The 14,211-nt window shown below is 37.3% G+C and overlaps 1 protein-coding gene across 1 annotated transcript; it reads right to left on the minus strand.

Annotated features, from left to right (window-relative positions):
* Positions 1 to 5,316: 5,316 nt before the first annotated feature.
* On the minus strand, positions 5,317 to 13,879 carry LOC122298876. The gene is made up of 9 exons (XM_043108722.1): positions 12,959 to 13,879; positions 12,641 to 12,841; positions 12,390 to 12,524; positions 10,887 to 12,144; positions 10,305 to 10,754; positions 8,029 to 8,087; positions 7,271 to 7,469; positions 5,828 to 5,924; positions 5,317 to 5,440 (listed from the first exon to the last, which is right to left on the minus strand). Exons 1-9 carry the CDS (start codon positions 13,877 to 13,879, stop codon positions 5,317 to 5,319), a joined length of 3,444 nt encoding a protein of 1,147 aa, XP_042964656.1.
* Between the last annotated feature and the right edge of the window lie 332 nt (positions 13,880 to 14,211).

Genomic DNA, 14,211 nt, shown 5'->3' on the forward strand with positions numbered 1-14,211 from the left:
AATACACATAAAAATAGGATATCACAAGTACCCTCTTTGGTACCGTAGTTTTTGGTGTCGGAAGAGAGGTTGAGCCTGAGGATGCGGATCAGCCGGAGGAGTGATCAGGAATCACTCTCTAGTGGGTTGTGACTTATTTCTCGATTTTAGTTATTACTTTTGGCTTGTGGTATAATTTTACTGGTTATTTATAATATTTTTAGTACGCTTGTTTTTAAGCGAGTTTGTATTTAAATAAATTCTTGTACTTAGTCGACTGACTTTATTATTCTGCTGCATTATATTTGTTGTACACTTTCGCTTGTGCACACACTTGGACTTAGCGATGGGATGTGTGACTCTTGTTGTTATCATCCCGACGCCTCGATTTCCAAGTGTCGGTACGTGGGAGTTAGGGGTGTCATATTTTACTAGTATAACCTATATGCTTCTTATATCTATTCTATATCCAATGGAACTTCTTGTTTGGGGATTAATAGTGGAGATTTACCGTTTCTCTTTAAAAATTTGCTTGCGTTCAATACAACTCTAAACTTTCTCATCTAAGATCTTTTGGGGAATGCATGGGTAAAAGGTCTAAAATAATATTTTGGAATGATAATTGGTGGGCGGGAGACCAACCCCTTGAAAACAATATACCTGGAGCTGTTTCGCTTATCCCTCTATGAGGAGAATAGTTGCAGATAGATCTAATATAAGATGTTCCAGTTGTTTTCTAATTCCTTCTTCAAAATTCGGCTGCATTTTTAATTGACTACGAGCTTCTTTTGGGCTTGAGTGGTTTACATCTCATAATGTGGTAAGATTAGTCAGCATATTTGTGGAATCTTTTTTAGAGGACTAGGTCAAAATTACAAGCCATAATTTTCAATAGTCTTTTATGCATGGACAACTGCAATCAGTTGCCATGAAATTCGTGCAAGATGTTGTTTCGTTGGTCATTATTATAACATAATAACATAAGTTCCCACAAAGCACATACAAGATACTCAGAGTGTGATAGTAGCACTCCATGGACATCATAACAAATTAACCCAAATAACAAGAAGGCAAGAAAGTTGACAAAAAAACTAAAATTAGTAACACATCATTTGGAGAATAGATACTGAGATGGATAGGAATAGGAGAAATCTGCTTCATCTTCCAAATTATTCAATCAGTCTTATCCTAAATTTCCTTACGAACCAGGGCTGTACAAAAACACAGAAAGCTAAAATATCAGTTACAATATAACTTTTATCTTAGATGTTATGTGAATAAAAAATGTCATGAGAGAAATAAAATAAATTATGACAAGCATCATAGGTAATAGAAAATGAAGTATGGGTTTTTCCTTTTTCTTTTTAGAAAATGTGCGCATTGGATTTAAGATACTGATCAAACCCTTAATTATGAGACATTCCTAGCAGCTTTGGAGCATAGCATCATGGAGATATCACAATATATATATATATAATATACTTCTAACAAACAATCTGCATGCAAGTACAAGTAACTTTCTAGACAAGAAGTTCAGAAAATAAAACATGGAAAACAGTGTAGCTTATTCTATGCGCTAAACTTTCTGAAATAAGCTAATAGTAAAGGATAAGTAAGACATTGAAGAAATTTCAAAATAGTATAATACTTTCGGACATCTCAAAATCAAATAAAATTTCCAAATAGTATAATACTTTCGGACATCTCAAAATCAAATAAAAGACCAAATTTTTTATTATAAGTAATAAATCTCCATGATATATCTTCGAAATTCAGGTAGACCAAAAACCCAAAAAAAAAAAAAACATATAACTTCGACATTTACAATATTTTACTTACCAACTTGATAAAGATGATAGAGCAAAATACCATAAAACAGAAGAACAGAGGGTTAAATGATTGAACATTGTGAACGTGTGTGGTGTTAAAGATGTCAGTCTTGAGCATTTAACACACACGTGTCATGGATACACCTTCCAAGAAGATATATTCTACATGTTTTTTCTGCAATGGCCAAGTCTTTTGTTTCTCCTCTTCTTGGGTTCTTTCTGTTTTATTGATAAAAGGTTCAAACAGACTCTTTCCCCCTAACAAATTTAGGCAAATGCCTAATTTAGGAATCCTATTTTCTGTTTCATCAATATTTTCACTAATTTTGCAGAACAAATTTAGGAATGATGTTTACTTCTTTTGGCTATGGTGTTTTTGCATGGAAAATCTAACAAAACTGCACATACAAGTAATATTAGATGTATCTGCTATATAAATTAAAGAAATAACAGTAGGTACAAATTTAGAAACCACATATTTGGTTTCAATATATCATGATGATGCATATTCTTTCTCTACTAGATGTGATAGGCCTAAACACGTTGATTATTGTGAGCACCGTCTATGTTGAAGAGTGAAGAAATTGCTGAGATGGAAAGGCATTGCTGAGATGGAAAGGCATTGATGAGATGGAAAGGCATCCACCAAGGAAAGCCATCCTCCTGCTATGTTGCAGTGCAGGTCAAAAAAACAGATGCAACCTGCAGAGGGAATGTGCAAACCTGCATAGTGCAAAAGATAAAATGTTTTTGTTTGTATTCATGCAGTGTGTTTTTGTCACCTGCCATGCCATTTCTTTCATGTAATATAAAAGCAATATTGGAGTAGTGCATATGGCAGGTTTCTTGTATCCTAGTGATTTTGTAGTATAGTGACATGCATGAGGCTGCTATAAATAGCAAAGTTTTGTATAGCTTCAGTAAGTAATAAATATACATAGAGTTTTTCCATCGTGTTCTTCCAATTCCTAGCAATATCAACATATTGTTTTTACAATGCTTACATGGTATCAGAGCTTAGGCTATGGAAGAACATAGCTCCAAAAGCCACAATCAAAACCAAAACTCAAACCCAACCAAGGACCCTGCTCATCCAAGTAGTCCATACTACATCGGCACAAATGATAACACTGGCTCCATGCTTGTTACTCATAGCTTGGATGCCAGTAACTATTACTCATGGGCTAGATCAATGAAGAGAGCATTAAGAATCAAAAATAAGCTTGGCTTCATTGATGGAAGTCTATGTGAGCCAACTGACCCAAATGACCCTCTCATGGAACATTGGTTGCGTTGCAATGATGTTGTAATCACTTGGATGCAAAATACCATGGCCCTTGATATCAAATGCAGCACAGTATATGCAGAAACAGCACATGAACTTTGGCTTGAGTTGGAGCAACGTTTTGCACAACAAAATGCACCTCGAATCTTTGAGATCAAACAAGTTGTAACCATGCTGATGCAAAACCAAGATGTTGTAAGTGTTTATTTCTCCAAACTCAAAACTTTACTTGATGAGCTTTTGAACTATGAGACAATTCCAAGTTGCAGCTGTGGAGGCTTGAAAACTGTTGTGCAAAACCAACAAAGGGATTGGGTTATGAAATTCCTAATGGGGCTGAATGATTCTTATAAGGGAATCAAGGCTCAAATTCTTTTAATCAAACCCTTTCCTAGTCTTAATGAGGTTTACTCCATAATACAACAAGAAGAGAAAAGAAGGGAAATATCCACTGAGGGATCTGCTCATGACTCTATGGCACTATTTACTCGAGGCAACTACAAGGAAGGTGGTAAACCAAACACTTCTACACAAAAGAGGGATCGATACTATTGTTCTTTTTGCAAAATGACAGGCCATTCTCTTGAAAGATGTTTTAAGGCTAATCCAAACAAACCAGTTTGCTCTCATTGTCAAGTTCTAGGTCATACAGTAGACAAATGTTTCAAGCTTCATGGATACCCATCAACTCACAAGTTTGATGGGAGGAACAAACCTTCAGCAAATCAAGCCACAGGTTCTCCAATTTTAGCACAGGACTTGGTAAATGACAAGTCTCAAGTATCTTTAAGTCTCAACTTATGGCTCTACTTAAACCAGTCTCAAGTCCCTCACATCTGAACCCCTCAGCCAACAATGTTCAAAGCATCTTTGCATCTTCATCTACTGATGAAAATGTCCATCAAATGTCTGGTATACCACTTTGCCTATCTGTTTTTAATTCCAAATCTTCAAATAAATTGAATGTGCCTTGGATCATTGATACGGGGGCAACAGATCATATGATCTGCTCCCCCTCATTGTTCTCTTCAATACAATCACAAACCTCTCACTCTGTTGCTCTACCTAATGGTGAGGTAGCTGCTGTTACTCACATAGGAACAGTAAGAGTTACAGATTCTCTTATCCTACAAGATGTTCTTTGTGTTCCTAGTTTCACCTTCAACCTAATTTCTGCTAGAAAACCGACACAAACACTTCATTGATGTTTGCTTTTCTTTACTTATTTCTGCTACATACAGGACCTTTCAGTTTGGAGGACAATTGCATGGGTGAAGTGAGGCAGGGGCTGTACCACATGCTGCAAAGAGAGGTCTCTCCCTCAGCCTTGTCAGAAGCAATGGACAAAATGAGTCTCTCATCTTCATCTTCTTTTTCAGTTTCCATTCCAACCACCAACAATGACCAAACCTTTGATATTTGGCATTATAGACTAGGACACTCTTCTTACTCAGTTTTTGATATAGGTGGTGACGTGCATTTTGCCAAAACTCCTAGTGATAAACCTTGCTTCATATGTCCCTTAGCCAAACTTCACAAACTAACATTCCACACCAGTACACACACAACAGAAAGGTGTTTTGAACTTTTACATTGTGATATTTGGGGTCCTTGCAATGAGATTAGCAATGATGGTTCAAAATACTTCTTAACTATTGTTGATGATTTTAGTAGGTGTACTTGGACTTATATGTTAAGACTAAAATCTGATGCCACCATCACTCTTCAACACTTTTGTGCTATGATGGAAACTCAATTTGAAACCAAAATAAAAATCATTCGAAGTGACAATGGAGGGGAGTTTAACATAAAAAACTTTTATCTTGAAAAGGGGATCATACATCAAAGGAGTTGTGTTGAAACACCACAGCAAAATGCTGTGGTGGAAAGAAAGCACCAACACATTTTAAACACAGCAAGAGCACTAAGATTTCAAAGTGGGTACCTTTAAGATATTGGAACCATTGTATTTTAACTGTTGTACATCTCATAAACAGAATACCTTCACCTATCTTAAACAACAAAAGTCCTTATCAAATCCTATTCAAAACAAAGCCGAGCTACACCCATCTTAAAGTTTTTGGATGCTTGGCCTTTGCCACCACCATTGTAAATGGAAGGCACAAATTTGACCCCAGAGCAAAGAAATGTGTGTTTATGGGATATCCCTTTGGAATTAAAGGATATACCTTGCTGGATCTTGAAACCAAAAGGGTATTCACTTCAAGAAATGTGGTTTTCTATGAGAATGTTTTCCCCTACAAAAATGGGACTTCCACTAATACTCATTTGCAAACTAATCAAATCAGCATCAGTTTCACTCAAGTCCCAACCATTCTTACAGAACCTGTCACAAATACCCCAAACGTTTTCCAAGAAAATGAGACAGATTTACAAAACAACATCTTAGAACAGGAAGTCATTGAAGTCCCTTCTCAAATTGAGACAGAAACCAGTCCACAAGATCCTCTTCCTCATGACAGTGCAACAAACACCACCCCTATCAATCACTTACCAAGAAGGTCAACAAGGGTTCGAAAAACACCACTCTGCAGGATTTCATATGTCAGCAGACCACTTCTCTTCACCCCTCTAAAATGTTGAACAAACAGAAAGGGAAGAGACTCACAGGTAATCCTTACCCTCTTAGTAACAGCATTTCATATGAAAAATTGTCTAATTTACATAGAGCTTTGTTTCCTCCATTACATCCTGAACTGAACCTAGCACTTACCAAGAGGCCAAAAATTCACCTGAGTGGTGCATAGCCATGAGAGCTGAAATAGATGCTCTTGAACTTAATGAAACTTGGGACTTAGTTAGTTTACCACCTAATAAGAGAACAATTGGATGTAAGTGGGTGTATAAAGTTAAATTCAAAGCTGATGGGAGTGTGGAAAGGCTTAAGGCAAGGTTGGTGGCAAAGGGATACACCCAACAAGAAGGACTAGACTATCATGAGACCTTCTCACCATGGCTAAGCTTGTAACTGTGAGAACCCTCTTGGCTACAGCAGCAATAAAAGGATGGGGCCTTTTCCAACTTGATGTAAACAATGCATTTTTGCATGGTGAGTTAGATGAGGAGGTTTATATGGAATTACCCCCTGGGTATCCTAGTAATGATAGTAAAAGGGTGTGCAAATTGAAGAAAAGTTTATATGGCCTAAAGCAAGCATCATGACAATGGTATTCTAAGCTTTCCAACTTCATTATTGAGCAAGGATTCACACAGTCCAAAGCTGATTACAGCTTTTTTACCAAGAGTACTGAAGGATCATTCACAGCCATTTTGGTCTATGTGGATGACATTATAGTAGCTGGTAATTGCATTAAAAGCATTAATTGTCTCAAAACCAGTCTACATGAGAAATTCAGAATCAAAGACTTAGGGAAGCTAAAGTTCTTTCTTGGAATTGAGATGGCCAGATCTGAAGATGGCATCCATATATGTCAGAGGAAATATGCTCTAGATATTTTGAGTGACTCGGGAACCATTGGATCTATACCTGTTAAGATTCCTATGGATGGATCAAAACATGAAGTTGAGCAAGAAGGAAGGAGCTTCCAAAACCAACAATTAATAGAAGGCTCATTGGTAGATTGTTGTATTTGACAATAACTAGGCCTGATATCTCATATGCAATCTAGTTATTAAGTCATTTCATGGATAATCCTAGGATTCCTCACCTACATGCAGCACACAAGATCCTAAGGTACATCAAAAGGGCACCAGGCCAAGGCTTATTTTATCCAAAAAATTCAAGGTTACAGCTGCATGGATACAGTGATTCAGATTGGGGGGCTTGTCCTGATAGCAGGAGGTCTGTCACAGGGTATTGTGTCTTAATTGGCGATTCACTTGTGTCTTGGAAGTCCAAGAAACAACATGTTGTTTCCAGATCCTCCTCGGAAGCAGAGTATAGGGCCATGGAAAATCTATGTTGTGAATTAACATGGCTCAAGTACTTATTTGAAGACCTACAAGTAGAGCATCCCCAAGCTACCCTTCTATATTGTGATAACAAGCCAGCCCTATACATAGCCACTAACCCTATGTTTCATGAAAGAACCAAGCATATAGAGCTTGACTGTCATTTAATTCGAGATAAGATACAAGAAGGATGCATTATTACAAGACATGTGCCAAGTAAGTCACAAGTGGCAGATATGCTTACCAAGCTTTAGATTCCCAAAGCCTCCACTCTTGCATGCTCGAGATGGGAGTAGCAGATATCTACTCTCCATCTTGCGAGGGGCTGTTGAAGAGTGAAGAAATTGCTGAGATGGAAAGGCATTGCTGAGATGGAAAGGCATCCACCAAGGAAAGCCATCCTCCTGTTGTGTTGTAGTACAGGTCAGAAAAACAGATGCAACCTGCAGAGGGAATGTGCAAACCTGTAGAGTGCAAAAGATAAAATGTTTTTGTTTGTATTCATGCAGTGTGTTTCTGTCACCTGCCATGCCATTTCTTTCATGTAATATAAAAGCAATATTGGAGTAGTGCGTATGGCAGGTTTATTGTATCCTAGTGATTTTGTAGTATAGTGACATGCATGAGGCTGCTATAAATAGGAGAGTTTTGTATAGCTTCAGTAAGTAATAAATATACAAAGAGTTTTTTCATCGTGTTCTTCCAATTCCTAGCAATATCAACATATTGTTTTTACAATTCTTACAGTCTACAAATTAAAAATAATGAAAATCTCATATAAACGAGATTATAAAGTCACTACAGACACTATATAACACTATGTAACACGAAACCATTTGGAGAAAACTATAGAAATTAAGTTGAAATTAGGTGAAATTGGGGGAGAAAGAGAGAGGAAGAGGAAACACTTGCTCTCTCCCATCAATCCCAATGTCACGTTAACAATGAAAGAAAACCATGTGAGTTTTAAAAAAGAGAAAAATTAAAAAAAGGGAAAGCAACCTCACATTGTTCATGGTGACACAGACACAGGGCTTCTTCCAAAGAGAAAAAGTTCATCCCTGAAATGGAAAAATGGATAAAAGAAGTAAAAGCTATTAATATGGCATGCACAGAGAGGATACACACACATATCTAATTGACCTTCAAACCTTTTCATTATTTATTCATCAACTGAAACACACGGCATATATAACTTGATATTTGAGTTTAGGACAAAATTTACATGAGGAAAATAAATTTTGAAAATTTTTGGAATTAGGATGTGAAATTCTTAAGTTAGGGATAAAATGGTCATTTTTTCACATGTAGAGGGTAAAATGACAATTTTACTCTAAGTTGTCTCTTTTACACATTTCTAATTGTTAATAATTAAATTTTTAACTTTTAGAATATCTTCTTACAGTTCCTCATGTTTCACACTTTATTTTCATAGAACGTGACAAACGAGGTAAGTTAGCTATTAATTTACTATCAGTTTATTATGTATGTGTGATGGGTAAGGAAACTACAGTTTATATATGTATGTTATCATATATGTCATGCCATGCCATGTCATTACATGTTTATCTGCTATGCAAGATTTATTCTGTCATGAATATTTATCTGTTACATAATCTATTCTGTCATATATTGCTATATCTTATAAGTATGCCAAGTATGATATCTATTTCATGTATGTCAAGTCATATAATATTCATTGTTGCAAGTATGTCATGTATAATATGTTGTCTATTACATGTTATGTCATGTTACGAAATGTTTCTATCTCAAGTAGGTCATGTCTTTCGAGTTACGTTCAGATTGGTTATGTCTAGGATACTTGCGATGTAATCATTATGATTATCCAAGCATCTCCATTTTTAATTCACACGAGGCATTTTTTATGAAATCATTTTGATTGTCAGAATGTCATTCAAGTTTAGTTATGCAGATACTCCTAGCGTAATCACTCTGATTGTTAGGATATCTTCTTTAAAATACTCGTGATGTAATCATTCTGATTGTTAGAGTATTACTAGGTACACCTGATGTAATTATTCTGATTGCTAGGGTACGTGTTTTAAAATACTCATGATGTAATAATTCTGATTGTCAGAGTATTACTAGGTACTTATGGTGTAATCATTCTGATTGTGAGGGTACGTTATTTAAAATACTCATGATAGAGTCATTCTGATTGTCTGAGTATCTCTAATGGAATATGTTGGGCTGAATCATTCTGATTGTTCACTATTCCTAACGAAATGACTGGCGGAATCATTTTGATTATCAGAATTCAAGTCCAAATTCATGTCAAGTAGTTAAGAATAAGCAATCATTGTAACCCCATGAGATAAGAATAAGCAATCATGGTGACCCCATGAGATAAGAATAAGTTTCAAATCAAGTCCACATAAAGTTAAGTTTCAAATCAAGTTCATGTTATGTTATGTTATGTTCAAGTACATGTTAAGTTTTAAGTTCATCTTCATATCATGTTTATGTTATGTTCAAGGTCATGTTCATGTTATATTATGTTCATGTTCACGTTATGTTTCAAGTTCATGTTCATGTCTTGTTATGTTCACGTACATGTTATGTTCAAGTTCACATTCATATTATGTTATGTTCATGTTTACATTATGTATCAAGTTCACATTTATGTCGTATTATGCTCAGGTTTATGTTAAGTTCAAGTTCATGTTTATGTTATGTATGTTCACGTTCATACTATGATTCAAGTCCATGTTATGTTTCAAGTTCATGTTCATGTTATGTTGCTAGTTCATGTTATGTTTTAAGTTCAAGTTCATGCCATGTCAAGTCAAGATCAGTTCACACTTCAGTTCAGGTTATGTCAGTTATGCCATGCTATATGTTGAGTTATACTATGCTTACTTACGACTTTAATTATGCATTTATGCTTTTACTGACATGCATGCAACATTAACCTTTTTTTTTTTTTAGTAAAGAGCCAGTAGCCACCCACATAGCAGTCCTGTCCCAAGTTTATTAATAAACCCTTACTTATGGCGGAGAAATACCGTGGTAACAAAAAGACACTTGGGGGCATACAATAAAACCCTATAAACTAGCCCAAACCAAGTGCTAAAAAAACACCAAACAAAAGCAACAAGACAACAAAAACAAAACCGACCTGCAAAAAAAACCAACACTACCACAACCAAAAACCACCAGAAAAACAACCTATACTCGAATAGTCGGAAGTCCAATTTTATCTACTTTCAAAATCCCTTTAAGCAAGTGAGGCACGTCGTTGTATGAACTCCACGTACCATTCTTTTGATTAGATGCCAAACGGGCCAAGAAATCTGCTCCTGCATTGCCTTCTCTGTATACATGTTGGATCTTAACCTCCAAGGTTTCAACCATAACTTGTATCTTTTCCCAATAATCTTCAAGATACCATATACCACAACGCCCTTTTTGCAACCAATGTACCACTAACAGCGAATCCAATTCAATCTCCACTCTTCCAATATCTAAATCCTTACAAAAAAGAAGGCCATAATAAAGAGCACTAAGCTCAGCTTCATTATTCAACCCATATCCCAACTCCTTCGCAAAAGCCCAAATAAGATTCCCCTTCGCATCTCTAATAACGCCCCCTGCACCCATATGACCTGGATTTCCCAGGGAACTCCCATCCACATTTAATTTAAACCAACCTGGACTTGGTTTCATCCATTTCACCAACAGAAAGTTTTTCCTCTTCACATGTTTAACTGGAATAGAGAAAAAATTTAACACTCTTTCATCTCCATCAGATATCTTCTTACTAGCATGTAACCTAACACCCACCCATGCAATGGCTGCCTTAATAGAACCCTAGAGAGAACTCACAGCAATGCGTTTACCTTCCATACGTGCCTTACACCTCCACACCCAAAGGGACCAAGTCACAATAATAGGAATAAGAGCAAGTAGAGCACCTTTTTGAGTTGAATGAGTAGCATGTCTAAACCACAACTCCATAGTTGCTCTCCAAGATCTCTGCGAGTCATAAGGCATCCCTAACTGTAGAGATACCCACCTCCAAATATCTGCAGCAATCCTCCCATACACGAGTACATGATCTTGGTCTTCCACACACCCCTGTGTACAACATTCACATCTTGAGACCAAAGGAATGCCCCACGAACTAATCCGACTATCCACAGTAAGGCTATAGTGCAAAGCCTTCCAAATGGTAACCGAATATTTTTTTGGAAGAGCTGAATGCCAAATCCATGCAGCCCATTCAGATTTTGGTGCACGAACACGGACACAATCCCAAGCTGATTTTGAGGAAAAAACCCCATTCAGAGTTGGCTTCCAAATCAATAAATCTCCACCCTCTTTTTGTTCACCGAGACAATTTAGAATTTCTTCCATTTTAGTTGCCCCCACCAATCTATGTAACAAGTCCACATCCCAACCATTTTGAAACCGACATTCCCGGACTTTTAATAAAGGAAAATTAGAGATATCACAAGAGTTTGCAAGAGCTCCCGATTTAAGCCAAGGATCTCTCCAAAAGGACACATCTCCATCCCGCACCCTCCACCAAGAGTTGCCTAAAACCTTTGGAAACATACCCACAATTTGCTTCCAAAATAAAGTTCCTTTCCGTTGATCTACCAATGTCACATGCTGATTTTTCACATACTTATGCTTGAAAAAATTGGCCCATAAAGAGTCACCTGTCAAGACATTCCAAGCAAGCTTCATAAATAAAGATTCTTGGACTTCCTCTAACTTTCGAAGACCCAAACCTCCTTCTCGAATAGGGGAACAAATCTTACTCCAACTTACCCAATGACGCTTCTGTTTACCATTCCAGGAACCCCAGAAAAAATTACTCATAAGCCGCTTTAATACTACCATGACAGCCTTAGGAGCATGCAAAACCGAGAGCAAATGAATAGGAATACTAGCCAGAACATGTCTCAATAAAAGAAGTCGAGTACCGGAAGATAAAAACCTATTCTGCCATCCTTCCAATTTTCGTCGAATGCCGCATAATAAATCATCAAAATACGAGATTTTCATACGACCTACCATAAGCAGGACTCCCAAGTACTTGACTGGGAAGAAACCTTCAGAGAACGATGTCAAAAGCAAAGACCTCCTTTTCTGAGCATTAGTAGAATGCTTAGAAAAAAAGATTGAGGACTTTTCTCTACTCACCACTTGACCAGACTAGGCTTCGTATAATTCAAAAGTATCTCTAACTTCTTGAAATGAAGATCTTTCACCATTAACAAACAACATAATATCATCAGCATATAATAAATGAGAAACAAGAGGCGTACCTCGGGGATGAGAGAACGGAACAATATGCCCACTCATAACTTATGCTTTAAAAGCCTGGAGAGCACCTCCTCAACGAGAATGAACAGGTAAGGTGAAAGAGGATCACCTTGGCGCAAACCTCGCCCACTGGAGAAAAACCCTTTAGCCGACCCATTCATACCACCGAGAACCAAGGAGTCGATACACAACTTCTGATCAAACTACAGAACCTCCCAGAAAAGCCAAATGAAGCCATAACATGGATTAAAAAATCCCAGTCTATGCTGTCATAGGCCTTAGCCATGTCCACTTTAATAACAATATTACCACCCCTAACCTTCTTGTTAATCATGTGTATCATTTCTTGGGCCAAAGAAATATTTTCAAATATACTTCGACCAGGAAGAAAGGCACCTTGTTCTGAAGAGATGATTCTGTTAAGGATAGGCGATAATCTTCGAACCAAAATCTTGGAAAAGACTTTATACACCACTGAACATAAACTAATGGGGCGGAACTTATCAAAACCAGTAGGCCTCTACATTTTCAGAATGAGCACAATGTAGGACGCTGAATAGAACCTCGGTATTGGAATACCAAGAAAAAATTCCCAAACTGCTGTCACCACGTCCGCTTCAACAATATCCCAACATGCCTTATAGAAACCAGAACCAAAGCCATCTGGACCCGGGCTACTATCCACATAAATGGAAAACATAGCCTCTTTAACCTCTTGGATTGAAGGGAGCTGAAGGAGGTTAGCATTTTCCTCCTCCAAAATAGAATGTTGCACCAAATTTGACAAATCAGGAAGATCTCTGGGATTACGTGCCTGTAGAAAGGAACTAAAATAGTCCACCGCACCTGAATGAATCTCTTCCGGAGAATTTAAACACGTCCCATCTGGACACCTCATTTCCTGCACAAAAGGTTTATTAAGAGAAACAAAAGTTTTAAAAAACTGAGCCGAGGCCTCTCCTGTCTCCATCCACCTAAGCTTCACCTGTTGTGAAAGCCTTGTTTCTTCTCTTTTCATCCAAACTGCAAGTTCTTCCTTAGCTTCCAATAAAGCTTGCTCTGTGTCTACTGAGAAACCCTCCTGAAGTTGGCTGTCTAACTGTTCAATTTTATTCTCAAATTCCTGGATCTTCATCTCCGTATGGCCAAAAACACGACGATTCCAATCCTTTAAAACTACTTTCACTTTTTTTAACTTTGTAGCAAGACCCTGAAGACCCCTAGTATCAATCGAAGTACTCCAAGTATCATTAACCACCTCCCAAAAATTACTATGAGACACCCACATTTGCTTAAACTTGAAAGGGGAAGGACCATAGCGATTCCCCATATTCTTAAACACAAACGACAAAGGTGCATAATCTGAAGTTGTCCGCGCCATATATTTGCATAAGGCGTCCGAAAAAAAACTTGCAGCCACAACATTCATCAAACATCTATCTAACTTCGACCAACTCCATGCAAGACCCCTCTGGCCATTACACCATGAGAACTTACTCCCCACAGCTTTCATATCAACGAGACCACAAGTATCAATAAAATCATTAAAATCATTCATATCAACGAGAACTTACTCCCCTCTCGGTCTACCACCACAATGTTCCTCCTCCCCACGAATAATATTAAAATCACCTAGGCATAACCAAGGTGCATCTTGGACCGCATCAATTTGTAACAACCTCCAAAGCTCCCGTCTTTCAACATGATTACATTTAGCATACACCACAGAAATAGTAACATGCCGAGAATCCATGCTCATAGAAACAGTCACATGTTGGGCACTATAACTAATAACTGATAAATGCAAATCTTCTTTCCAGAGTAACCAAAGCTTTCCACCAACACAAGAATTAGAAAAACAGCAATCAAACTTCAACAGATGTTGCAAAC

This window comes from Carya illinoinensis, chromosome 16 (assembly GCF_018687715.1).
Source record: "Carya illinoinensis cultivar Pawnee chromosome 16, C.illinoinensisPawnee_v1, whole genome shotgun sequence".
NCBI classification, from domain to species: domain Eukaryota; kingdom Viridiplantae; phylum Streptophyta; class Magnoliopsida; order Fagales; family Juglandaceae; genus Carya; species Carya illinoinensis.